Here is a 13,163-nt window from a genome sequence, read left to right as displayed (position 1 = left end):
GTGTCCCCAGCTCAGGCTCCTGGCATTACAGCTGCTCCCTACCAGGCAGGGTCCAGTGCCCGTGGCGCCCATAAGTGTGAGGACCAGAACCTTCTTCCCCACGGTCCCCTCCCACATCCCTCAGTCCCTCTGGCCCGCTGTGCCCACGCCACGTCCGCCTCTGCCCGAGGGCCTGTCTGAGCAGGGACCCACCCTCCTTTCCTCTGCCCCCAGGGCCACACGCACGGCATGTGTGTCACGGCAAAGAGCCCGCAATGGCTCTTCTCTCCTCTAAAGTAGGACCTCTGCGGGCTGCCCGCTCCCCATGGACAGCACGTTTAACTTAAAAATTCCATCAGACAATTGGATGCTCCTACCCCGAACACACAAACACACGCATACACACACACGTGCATGTGCTCAGAACATTCCCCTTGCTGCTCCTGGCCTGTCCTCCTCTGGGACACAGCCCCGAGCCCACGAGAGGACTGATGTACATAACTTGTGAGTGAACATTAGTCCTAGTAGAATCGAGACATGTTGTTTGGCGAACGGATTTCACATGAATGAACTTGTGAACTTGTGACACAGATACTAACATTCCTGTCTGACACATGAAGAAAAGGACATAGAGAAGGAAAAGTGGCTTTTCCTGGTCACTGGACTCCAACCCAGATGCTCCAAAGCTTTTTAACAGACCACGCCTGTCTACCTGCGGGCATGCGGGAACTCCGGTGAAAAACATCAGAAAAGAAAACAAAGCAGGGAAAGCAGACCCTGAGGTAGGGAAGCTGGCACTGGTCCAGGAAAAATGGAGCCTGTCGTCATAACACTGCTGCCCACGGGGGTCCCCTGCACAGCTAAAGCAATTTTAGGAAGGGCTCTTACTCCCCAGGGGGTTTAAGTAAATCTTTCTCCAGGTCAGGACTGACTATTTTCCAACAGCCTCTCTGTCTGCTCCGAGACAATGCTGTGCTTGCATGCCTCTGCCCCCCACGTGCCTGTGGGGCGCTCATCTCCCCGGCCTGGGAGTTCGAAAAGGACCTGGAGAAGGAGGGTTTGGGGACTCTGTCCTGCTGATCGGATGCCCTGGCCAGCGTGTGTGTCCCCCTTGGTCATCCTCCAGGGGTCTTTCCTCATGCAGCCATTCTAGTCTTTGTTTCTCAGAGTCTGGGAGCCGCTAGTCATCCACACTTGTAGGTCAGCCTCTCTGCAGAGGGACCCCAGAATGAACAGGTCTGCCTGATGCGTCCTCGAGACCGTCATTCTCCTCCTGCCTGGGCAGCCCTTGGGGAGAAAGGAGCTAGGGCCCTCCAAAGGGCGCGTGTGTGTGCGCTATGTTCTTTATTTCTCTCTCTCATCTCCATATCTATCTATCTCTCCGTGCATCTACTATCTATCTATCCATCTATCATCTATCAATTTATCTATCATCTGTATCTATCTTTCTCTATCATCTACCGTCTATCATCTATCTATATTCCACATAGATAAATAATATATACATATAATATACACATGTATATTTTACATAGCCAACATTTTGCGTATTTTGAGCATGCACACATACTCTATGGCTAGGGATTTGTTGGCCTAGCACCGTGGTTAAGAGCAGAGGTTATGGAATCAGCCAGTCCTGGGCTTCACTCCCAACTTTATTCCTTATTGACCTTAACAAGTGCCCTAACCTGTGTGCCTCAGTCTGCACATCTGTAAAGTGGGATAATCACAGAACTGTGGATGTTGAGCGGCTAATGTGTGTCAGTGGCTGGGATCAGTTCCTGGCACCAAATTGCTGTGTTTCCCCTGTGGGAGATTTTAGCTGTTCCTGGGGTTCTGAAATGCTAGAAACTTCCTTAGGGGTTCCTCTTTCTTATGTTGATCCCAGGGGAGCCCACAAAGACCCTCCCAGGGGACCCCTCCTTTTCTCCAACCTGGAGCCAGTGGCAGGGGTGAGGGCAGAGGAGGCGGGAGGGCTCCCCGTTCCCTGTGTCGCTCCTTCCTGACATCAGTTCGCGTTGTTGCCCAGCTGTTGATAATAGCCTCTCTTTTTCCTAGTGGACAAACCACAGCCTGGGAGGCACCCCAGGGAGCACGTGTCTTTGACCGTGTCCACAAGCAGAGGCCCTCTCCTCTGCTCTCATGGGGTCCACACCACTCCACAAAGTCAGGCACGCACCCAAAAGTGCTCAACACGCAGAAAAAACACACTGTTACGTAATTCCCACCAGGTACCAGAAAATCAGTCTGTAATTCTTCTGTAATTCCCACATGGGAGATCACTGAAGTGGGCAAATGCAGCAAAATAGGAATTTTAGGGGTGGGCCTGAAACAATCCCTCGGAAAAAAGGCAAATCTTTCACAGACAAATCAGCACTTCCTTTATCATCAGGTACAGAGAGCTTTAGCCAGTGGGGGGTAGCATTTAATTGGGGAAAAACAACCACACTGAGAAAAGCTACATTTTAATCTACTCTTTCCTAGTTGTTCCATGACTGTCCTTCTCATCCAGAAGGTTTGTTTCAGCACTTTCAGCTTGCTATACCTTCACTCATTTATGGCACAGAGGCTTTACTGGGTGCCTGCTGTGTTTCAGGCCCTGGATCATACGATGTAGCCGTGAATGAGACAGGAGGAAAGATGTCATGTGCCCTAAGCCTTGGGCTGTGGTGGCAGAGATTCCAGCGGGGATAAAATTACGTGAGAAAAGACAAACGCTTGATGTCTACAGGGCTTATGGATGATGATTTAAAATCCTGGCTCTCTAACGGTAATTTTGGGAGGGTACTTCAATTAGACTCTGCAATGGCTCATTTCCAAGGGACAGGGGCTCCAGCTGGGCGTGGCATTCTGACACTGGCTACGTGAGGCCTCTGACAGGCCAGGGGCAGGGTGTCCTTCAGGTCACGGGGCTTCAGGCTACTTCGAGGAGAGAGACCAGGCGTGGGCGAAGCTGCGAAACAGAGCTGGCAATGGCTGCTCTGTTCCTGCAGGGTGGTGACACAGGCAAAAGAGCCAGGTGACAGCCGCTGGCCGTTGGCCATCCTTGTTCCTGGCCCTTGTCCCCAGCCCATAACTGCAGTAGAAGTTGTGGCCACTTGGAGATTGCTAACTCCAAATTCTGCAGTGGCCTGCCGCAATGCAGGGAGCGCGTGTGGAGGGGGGCTCGGGGACCCTGGACGTGCCACTTTCTCATCCTCGCTGTGCCCTGGGTGTCCTAGGCATGCAAGAAGCTGGTGGTGGGCTTCCCTTTCCCATACGGCCAGCCCCTATGGACGGGACACTGGCCTGACAAATTAGTGAGTGAGCCAGAGGTGTGAGCATGTAAAAGCCCTCCTGGAAATGACACCATCCTGCAAACCTGCTGTGCCATCTCGAGCTCAGGAAGCAACTGTGCAACCGTGTTCCTGCCCTGGTCAGTCGGTCAAGAAGAGGGAGGCCGTTGTAGCTCAGCCCTGGAGCCCCTCGGAGACGCCAAGCTGTGGAATCTCCATTGGGGCGCCTTCCCTCCCCTCTCCCCATAAAGAACCCCACCCAAGTTAGGGGAACAAAAGCCCTTTCCCCAGGCAGGGGCCACTTCTGCTAGATTTCCAAGGACACAGAAGTGCCTTTTGTTTGCTTTTTTCTATTAGAGCAAATCACGGGGACACTGTCTCCCTTTCGCTGATCCCCAGTGTACAGCTTGCTGCTTCTCTGCTCTCTCTGCACCTGTCTGGACTCTGCACGCCAGATGTGACTGATTCATGGCTTCTAAGGGCAGGTTTTTATTCTGAAATGAATTATATTTCCTGAAAAGCTGCAAAGAGAATTCGGAGAGTCCCCACACAACCCTTCACGCAGACATGATGATGTGATGTCAACATCTTACACAACCTCAGCCCGTTTTGTCAAAACTAGAAATGAACGTGAGCACATCCACTAAACCACAGACTCTATCAGAATTGCACCAGTTTTTCCACCAGTATTCTCTCTCCCTTCCAGGATCCGATTCAGGATACCGCACGGCACTTAGAGGAGCACTTTCTTTACAAAAGAACTCGTTGCTTCAGAAGGCAGCCGCGTTCAGGGTACCAGAATCCGTCGGCACAGAACACCCAGTGCACAACAGGAGTGGCAAGAGATGGGAGACCCCGACACGGAGACCATGTCCGGGGGCTCGGAATCTAGTGGGTGGGGCAGAGCTGCTCGCATGTCCCTTGAAAGTCACTCCCTGACCGCGTGGAGGGGGCTGGAGAAACCCATGCAGTCTCCCTAAGATTGGACACCTTCTAATCTTCTTTCATGGATAAAAAAAAAAAAAAAAAAAAATCACACAGTCCCAGGGAGGCGATGAAGTCAAGGTTAGTGAGTCATTCAGGCCTGTCCCAGGAGGGTCTCCTTAGCGGTGGGAGCAGCCGCCAGGGCGGTGGCCCGGCCTCTTGCCCCAGCTGATCAGGTATCATTCACTGGGTTACAGAAGCGCCCCACCCCCAAAGATAAGAAGCCTCACGCAGCGTGCTTGTTCTTAAGTCATCTCTGGAGCAGCCCAAACGCCGGCCTGGAACAGCATCCCGTTCCCGGCTTTGCAGTTGGGAGGGGAGCGGACCTAGACCAGGGACGGGCCTGGGGCAGGTTGAGGGGGGCGGTCCCCGTCCTCAGCCCTGACTCTCCAGCTCACGGGGGTGACTGCCTGCCCGGAGCAGCCCAGCACGGAGGGACGCCAGCCCCTCCCTCAAAATGCTAAGTGACTTGCTCTGGGGTCACCTGGCCAGTTAGGAGCCAGCCACGCTGGGGTGGCGTTTGGTTGCCTCCACCACTGCTGTGTGGTCCCTGGTCCTGGGGGCCACCAGCTCCTGCACAGAATGCCCAGCTTACAAGCCGAATCAGCCAAGGCTGGGGTTCGAAACCTTACCTACCACCTTCCACGCCGGTGGTGACACCACCAGCTACAGCGGGAGGCTGACTTCACATTTTCCTCTCAAGTCCTCTAATCAGAGCTTCCTAATCTGAAAACTCCTTTTCAGATTAAAAGTACAAGACATTCCAAAACCACCACCTTCTAAGTACTGACATCTTCATTACATCATCGTCATCGATCAGGTTTATCTCCATCGCACTTTTGTTTTTCCCTCGCATTTTCTCTCTTACTTAATTGAAGCCAGTCACCCATTTTTTTTTTTTTTTACCCTCTCTTCAGGAAGACAATCCTTTGATTTTTATTATTTTAACAAAGTCTTTGTTTTCTATTCTAGAACTTTTTACTTGAATTGCACTTTTTTTTTTCTCTCTCTCTGGTTCTAAATATACCCACTGGCAGTGGGAGAGCTGTGGTCCCACCGTCCCCCTTATACCTGCATCTGTTCTGGGATACTATGACAAATCCCTGGTGTTATTTACTGTGGCCAAGCCATACAGGCCATGCAGGGAGGATTACTTTAAGAGCCTCCAGAGAGCTGGAGATTTCCTTGTTTTTCCATTAACAGAGGAGGAACGTTGTGATATTTCCCTTCTTCTTGGGGGCCCAGATTTTGAACAACAGGACTAGAGCTCCAGGGAATTCTGCAAAAGACCTGATCTCCAGGAGTCTTAACTCGAGCATGGAAAGCATCTGAGCACCGTACATTTTCCGTAACTTATCACTGAGCTGATTGGAAGGAGAAGAGAAAAGCTTAAGACCATATTTCTTCTTTTTTAGAGGGAGAGGACTCAAATCAATAAAATTAGAAATGAAAAAGGAGAAGTTACAACAGACACTGCAGAAATACAAAGCATCCTAAGAGACTACTACAAGCAATTCTATGCCAATAAAACGGACAACCTGGAAGAAATGGACAAATTCTTAGAAAGGTATAACCTTCCAAGACTGAACCAGGAAGAAATAGAAAATATGAACAGACCAATCACAAGTAATGAAATTGAAACTGTGATTAAAAATCTTCCAACAAACAGAAGTCCAGGACCAGATGGCTTCACAGGTGAATTCTAGCAAACATTTAGAGAAGAGCTAACACCCATCCTTCTCAAACTCTTCCAAAAAATTGCAGAGGAAGGAACACTCCCAACCTCATTCTATGAGGCCACCATTACCCTGATACCAAAACCAGACAAAGATACTACAAAAAAAGAAAATTACAGATCAATATCACTGATGAATATAGATGCAAAAATACTCAACAAAATACTAGCAAACAGAATCCAACAACACATTAAAAGGATCATACACTATGATCAAGTGGGATTTATCCCAGGGATGCAAGGATTCTTCAAGATATGCAAATCAATCAATGTGATACACCATATTAACAAACTGAAGGAGAAAAATCATATGATCATCTCAATAGATGCAGAAAAAGCTTTTGAAAAAACTCGACACCCATTTATGATAAAAACTCTCCAGAAAGTGGGCATAGAGGGAACCTACCTCAACATAATAAAGGCCATATACGACAAACCCACAGCAAACATCATTCTCAATGGTGAAAAACTGAAAGCATTTCCTCTAAGATCAGGAACAACACAAGGATGTCCACTCTCGCCACTATTATTCAACATAGTTTTGGAAGTCCTAGCCTCGGCAATCAGAGAAGAAAAAGAAATAAAAGGAATACAAATTGGAAAAGAAGAAGTAAAACTGCCACTCTTTGCAGATGGCATGATACTATACACAGAGAATCCTAAAGATGCCACCAGAAAACTACTAGAGCTAATCAATGAATTTGGTAAAGTTTCAGTATACAAAATTAATGCACAGAAATCTCTTGCATTCCTATACACTAATGATGAAAAATCTGAAAGAGAAATTAAGGAAACACTCCCATTTACCACTGCAACAAAAAGAATAAAATACCTAGGAATAAACCTACCTAAGGAGGTAAAAGACCTGTACTCAGAAAACTATAAGACACTGATGAAAGGAATCAAAGATGACACAAACAGATGGAGGCATATACCATGTTCTTGGATTGGAAGAATCAATATTGTGAAAATGACTATACTACCCAAAGCAATCTACAGATTCAATGTAATCCCTATCAAATTACCAGTGGCATTTTTTACAGAACTAGAACAAAAAAATCTTAAAATTTGTATGGAGACACAAAAGACCCCGAATAGCCAAAGCAGTCTTGAGGGAAAAAAACAGAGCTGGAGGAATCAGACTGCCTGACTTCAGACTATAATACAAAGCTACAGTAATCAAGACAATATGGTACTGGCACAAAAACAGAAATATAGATCAATGGAATAGGATAGAAAGCCCAGAGATAAATCCACGCACCTATGGTCAACTAATCTATGACAAAGGAGGCAAGGATATACAATGGAGAGAACACAGTCTCTTCTCCATTGGGGAAACTGGACAGCTACATGTAAAAGAATGAAATTAGAATACTCCCTAACACCATACACAAAAATAAACTCAAAATTGATTAGAGACCTAAATGTAAGGCTGGACGTTATAAAACTCTTAGAGGAAAACACAGGAAGGACACTCTTTGACATAAATCACAGCAAGATCCTTTTTGATCCACCTCCTAGAGTAATGGAAATAAAAACAAAAATAAACAAATGGGACCTAATGAAACCTAAAAGCTTTTGCAAAGCAAAGGAAACTACAAACAAGACAAAAAGACAATCCTCAGAATGTGAGAAAATATTTGCAAATGAATCAACGGACAAAGGATTAATCTCCAAAATATATAAACAGCTCATGCAGCTCAATATTAAAAAAACAAACAACACAATCAAAAAATGGCAGAAGACCTAAATAGACATTTCTCCAAAGAAGACATACAGATGGCCAAGAAGCACATGAAAAGCTGCTCAACATCACTAATTATTAGAGAAATACAAATCAAAACTACAGTGAGGTTTCACCTCACACCAGTTAGAATGGGCATCATCAGAAAATGTACAAACAACAAATGCTGGAGAGGGTGTGGAGAAAAGGGAACCCTTTTGCACTGTTGGTGGGAATGTAAATTGATACAGCCACTATGGAGAACTGTATGGAGGTTCCTTAAAAAACTAAAAATAGAATTACCATATGACCCAGCAGTCCCACTACTGGGCATATACCCTGAGAAAACCATAATTCAAAAAGACACATGCACCCCAATGTTCACTGCAGCACTATTTACAATAGCCAGGTCATGGAAGCAACCTAAATGTCCATCGACAGACAAATGGATAAAGAAGGTGTGGTACATATATACAATCGAATATTACTCAGCCATAAAAAGGAACGAAATTGGGTCATCTGTAGAGACGTGGCTGGATCTAGAGACTGTCATACAGAGTGAAGTAAGTCAGAAAGAGAAAAACCAATATCGTATATTAACGCATATATGTGTAACCTAGAAAAATGGTACAGATGAACCGGTTTGCAGGGCAGAAATAGAGACACAGATGTAGAGAACAAACGTATGGACACCAAGGGGGGAAAGTGGCGGGGGAGGGGGTGGTGGTGGGATGAACTGGGAGATTGGGATTGACATGTATACACTGATGTGTATAAAACAGATAACTAATAAGAACCTGCTGTATAAAAAATAAATAAAATTAAATTAAAAAATTAAAAAAAAAAAGAGCATATTCCTTCTTTTTCTTTTCTTTCCTTGGGGGCAGGGAAAGGTGTGGCAGCATGCAGCAGTGGCAAGCGAATTTTCCAGAGCCTGGAGCCCTGGAAATCTGAGCTGGTGGGAAGGCAGTCTGGAGCCCAGCATCTCCCGGGGCATAGGGGACCTGTGTGTCCAGCTCTCCTGGCTGCCTCCTGATACCTGGGGAATCTAAGTTCCCCCCGGCTGAGGTCAGGAGGTCACCCCAGCCCATAGCACATTTGATCTCCGGGAAGGTCTCTGTTCTCTGCAATTCTCTTCCCCCCAGGATCGCACAGGAGCCCCGGGCAACCTGCCTTCAAAGCCTGGGATGGTGACCGTTTAGGACGGGCTGTCTCACGTGCACTCACACCCCGGCCCCGCCCTCAGGCCGGGCAGCGGCAGGAAGGCAGCCTGTCGACAGAGTGCCGCACACCCAGGGTGCGTGTACCCACGCTGGGTCCCGAGCCCAGGCTGCCAGGGGACTGCTGCCATCCTCTCTCCCTCTGGCCACCAGATCGTGCTGGGTCTCCCTTGCTCCGGGCTCCTGATCTTCAGAGCAAAGCAGGAGAGGAGGTGGAGGGGGACTCCCCTTCCCAGAAACCAGTGGGTGGGCTTTGTTCTGCTCGTCTGTGTCCAGAGCAAGGGAAGCACAACCAGGAGACTCAACTACTGAAAATCAGTGGTTGACTTACATAACAGTTCTGACCCTGGGCAACCAAGCAGTGGGGAGCTGCCTGGGTTCAGATCTGCTGCTTACAAAGAGAGACACCTTGGGCAAGGTGTTTAAACTCTTTGTGCCTGTTTTCTTATCTGTAAAATGGGGGTAATAAAAGTTACCTACTCAGGTAGGTGTGTTTTCCTACGAAGCTTGGATGGATTAAGGCACAAAAATTGGCACATAGCAAGTATTCATTAAATAATTATTTACCATCTCTGCTACCCATTTTCTGTTGCTCCTGCTACAAAACTCTTCAAGCTACAGTGAGCAGCCCTTTTCACTGACTCGACCTACCCCTGGGAAGACTCTTTGGCACAAACGGGCAAAGACACAGGATTCCTGAGTGTGGCAGACAAATAGGGCAGGAGCTGGACTTGCCACAATGAGGAAAGATTTTTTAAAATAAATATAGTTAAAGATTAAGGCATTATTTCTTGAGTAACAGCTTTTAAAGCCAGTGGTCAATAAGAAGTTAGTAAGTGGAACATCCATTGTCGAACATCATAAATTCCGTGATTGTTGAATAATACGTATTGATGTGTCTCTAGTAAAATGACTCAGAAGTATCTGTTTGTATCTGCAGATTTAGAAATGCCATAAACTGGCAAGTGACTCCAATGCCTTCCAACCCAATACTCTTAACTCAGTGGTTCCCAAACTTTAGCATCAAGTGGGAATGCAGACTCCCAGGCTCCACCCCCGAAAGTCTGATCAGAAGATTTTGATATGTGGACCAGAGGCCTGAGTCTTTAACCAGCCTTTCCAGGTGAGTGTAGGGGTCCAAGGGCTGTCCCCTGAGAAGCGCTGCTAGGCAATAAATGCTCTGGGTCCCATCCAAGGATCAGGGAGCAGAGACTCAGATGAGCATGCAGCACCTAAGAGGCTTTGGACGAAGGCACAGAGGTATATTCCATGTAACAGGCTGGGGGATATTCTCTTCTGTTCAGTGTATGGAAACGCGGGCTCAGGATTCATGAGACCAGGGCAGAGCTGCCTTTAGTACCCAGGTCTTCTGACATGAAGCCCTTTCCACCACTTTTAGGATCAACGCCAGATAAGATTCTCATCATTCTCAGGAAGGAAAACACTGATGTTATAAAAGTGGTTCTAGGAGACGAAGGGGTGTGGGAGATTGAGCACAACCAATGCACAGTCTCAATAGGATTGGGCACTTTCCTTTGCAGGGACCTCCCCCTCCTTCTCGGAGCGTGTGCGCGCGCGCGTGCGCGCGCATGCACTGCCCTGGCTCCTAGCTCTGGGCCAAGTCCTGTAAGTCGTGCGTGCATAAGGACCCATAAAGGCCAATGGGCTGGTTCAAATTTCTAGGCTCTGATCTTCTTAAACCAGGACGTGTGGAAAGGAAGGAGAGACAGACCCGAGCTTTAAGAAAACTTTGGCCTGGAATGTTCCGGTCAAAGTCTATGGACTCCTCTTCTGACTCCCAATCTGGGCCCTGAACTGCAACAGAAAAGTGAGGCTAGAGGTTCTTTCCCAAGCTAGGATAGCACTTCCTCACTCACAGCCTTGAAAATCCTCGTTGGTTTTATGTGAGGATGGAACAATGTGGAAATAACAGAATTCAAAGCAAACCGTGAACACAGCTCCCACTGTGCCTGTGTACACTCTACCCAGAGTGCGGATGGGGGGCTCTTGACTGAGCCACCTGGGAGATCAGGTGCCAGCATATTCCATCAGACAGAGGAAGGGAGGGTGGGGTCCAGGACGCCTGCTAAGTGCCCTGGATCTTCAGGTGCAGTTCACACATCTGGGTCCTCAACTCAAGGGACCCAGCAAAGCTGTGACAGCTCAGCCATGCCACACGAAGTTCGACCCAAGTGGCTCCTGCTGCCAAGTACAAAATCCCATAGTGCAATCAGCAGGCGGGGACTGCCTGGCAATGCTGGCAGGGTCACCTTGAATGGCGGGGCTGGGGTGGAGGGGGACTCGGTAAACAGGGTCCCCGTGGGAGACTCAGCAGCCCCACCCTGGCTTTTCCGGGGCCAGAGCGCGTCTCGCAAGAAAACGGTGTTTTCTGCCATTGTTCCCTCTCAGCGTCACCAGGAGTACCAAGTCGCCCGGTCCTCCTCGCCCCGCCCATTCCCCCAGAGCCTCTCATTCAGAAGAACGGAAAACCCTGCCAAGGGCAGGACCTCCGACACCAGCTTCTGATGCCACGCAAGCTATTCTCCCCCGAAGCCTGGCGCCCCAGGGCCACGTGTCTGACCGCCTCGATTCTAAGGCTGAGCTTTGCTTCTAACGACTGGCTTTGCTCGAACGAGGGGAAAGGATGCCGCGAGCCATGTTTTAAATGATTGGTTCCCAAGGAAGAGCCGACGCCAGTAACGCACAGGATTGAAGGGGGACCCAAGGGACTGCAAACCGGAGTTCTCGGGGGTGAGGGGGGGGGAAGGCGTGCTTTCTCAGAGCCTGGGCTGGGTAGGGGGCGCCGGGGATACCCAGGCACACACACACGGACACACGCTCAGGTGCGCACGCGCGAGTGGCCTTCTGGCAAGGCCACTCGGTGTCCCCACCGCTCTCTCCCGCACGCGAATCGGCCCGGAACGGGAGCCAGGACTTACCGCCAGGACGCCCTGGGCCAGGAGCCCCACTGTCACAGCTCCCAGCAGCAGCCACCTGGATGGGAGAAGGGGGAGGAGCGCCGTGAGTGTGCGGCCCCGGCTTGGAAATTCCGAGAAGCACACGCGCGCGGGACCCAGGGGACAGGCAGCAGGTCGCTTACCGCCGCAGGGCAGGGCGCGACGCCGCGCGCTCGTCTCGGTCCATGCTCCCAGTTCGGCCCCTCGGGGCTCCGATCCGTCCCTCCTAGCCTGGAAGACGAGACAAAGCGGGCTTAGCCCGGCTGGGGAGGGAGCCTCGTCGCCGCCCGCCTCCGTCGGCGGGACAAGGGAAAGCGGGGCGCGTCCCCGCCTCTTGCCGGGGGTGACCGGGAGCCGCCCCGCGACGAGGCAGGCGAGAGGGCAGCCTGCCCACCTAGGCCCGGACGGGGCCGCTCAGCAGCCGCCGCTCCATCCCCTCCCCCTTCCCACTCCCAGAGCCGGGCGCGCAGCCCCAGCTGCACGGGGCGCCCGCGTCCCTGCCCTCCGCCCGGGGCTCGGCCTCCCAGGGCCGCTCTTACCTCGGGCCCGGCTTCAGTGGCTGCCGCCCGCGCGCCTCCGCCCTCCAGAAGCGCCGCCTGCGGCACGAGCAGCGCAGCCGCCCTCCCGGGCTCCCCGGGCCGACCTCGGGCCCGCGCGTCCGCCCTCGGAGCTCCGCCGGGTCGGCGAGCGCGGGGCGCGGGGCGGGCAGCGGCGGCGGTGGGTGCAGAGCGCGGAGCCCTGCGTCCCGGCGCGCGTCGGCCACAATCCCCCGGCCGCGCGCTCCTGCCGCCTCTTACCCGCGCCGCAGGGTCCTCCCCCTTTGAGGCGCCGCCCGCCCCGCGCCGCCGAGGGGAGGGGCAGCGCCAACAAATTGGGGAGCTCGCCTGGCCGCGCTCAGGTCTCCGCCGCGAGCTGCCGCGCCCGGGACGGTGCGCCGCGCTCGAGTCCCGGCCGTGCGAGAGTGAGCCGCCCGCCGCCGCCCCCAGGAGCCCGGGCGCCGGCCCCCCGCCGCCCCCCGCCGTCCCCCGCCGTCCCCGCCGGTCCCCGCCGCCCCGGGCGCGCCAGCATGGGGCCCCGGCTCGGCGTCTGGCTGCTGCTGCCCGCCGCCCTCCTGCTCCACGAGGAGAGCAGCCGGGCCGCCGCGAAGGTGAGTCCCGGCCGGCTCGGCTCCCGGCGTCCCGCCCTGCGCCCCGGCGCCCCGCGCGGGCCCTTTGTCCGCGGCCGGAGCCGCCCTCCGGGCCCGGGGGTCGCGCGCGGCACAGCCGGGCGCACTCTCGCGGCCGGTCCCCG

At 51.7% G+C, this 13,163-nt stretch overlaps 2 protein-coding genes across 2 annotated transcripts in view; one reads left to right on the top strand and one right to left on the bottom strand.

Annotated features, from left to right (window-relative positions):
* Positions 1-12,548, bottom strand: part of COL4A2 (collagen type IV alpha 2 chain) — a 177,934-nt gene extending 165,386 nt beyond the window's left edge. Inside the window, exons 1-3 of the mRNA XM_036831172.1 lie at positions 12,413-12,548; positions 12,017-12,104; positions 11,856-11,910 (exon numbers count right to left, since the gene is read on the bottom strand). Coding sequence (XP_036687067.1) covers positions 11,856-11,910; positions 12,017-12,060 — 99 coding nt within the window. The 5' untranslated portion in view covers positions 12,061-12,104; positions 12,413-12,548. The remainder of the gene's footprint in view (positions 1-11,855; positions 11,911-12,016; positions 12,105-12,412) is intronic.
* Positions 12,549-12,869: 321 nt separating this feature from the next.
* Positions 12,870-13,163, top strand: part of COL4A1 (collagen type IV alpha 1 chain) — a 147,828-nt gene continuing 147,534 nt past the window's right edge. The window contains 1 exon segment of the mRNA XM_036831174.1: positions 12,870-13,020. Within this exon segment, the coding sequence (XP_036687069.1) occupies positions 12,940-13,020 (81 nt within the window). The 5' untranslated portion in view covers positions 12,870-12,939.

Source organism: Balaenoptera musculus, chromosome 18 (assembly GCF_009873245.2).
Source record: "Balaenoptera musculus isolate JJ_BM4_2016_0621 chromosome 18, mBalMus1.pri.v3, whole genome shotgun sequence".
In the NCBI taxonomy this organism is placed as follows: Eukaryota; Metazoa; Chordata; class Mammalia; order Artiodactyla; family Balaenopteridae; genus Balaenoptera; species Balaenoptera musculus.
This window is presented reverse-complemented; position numbering and strand designations above follow the sequence as displayed.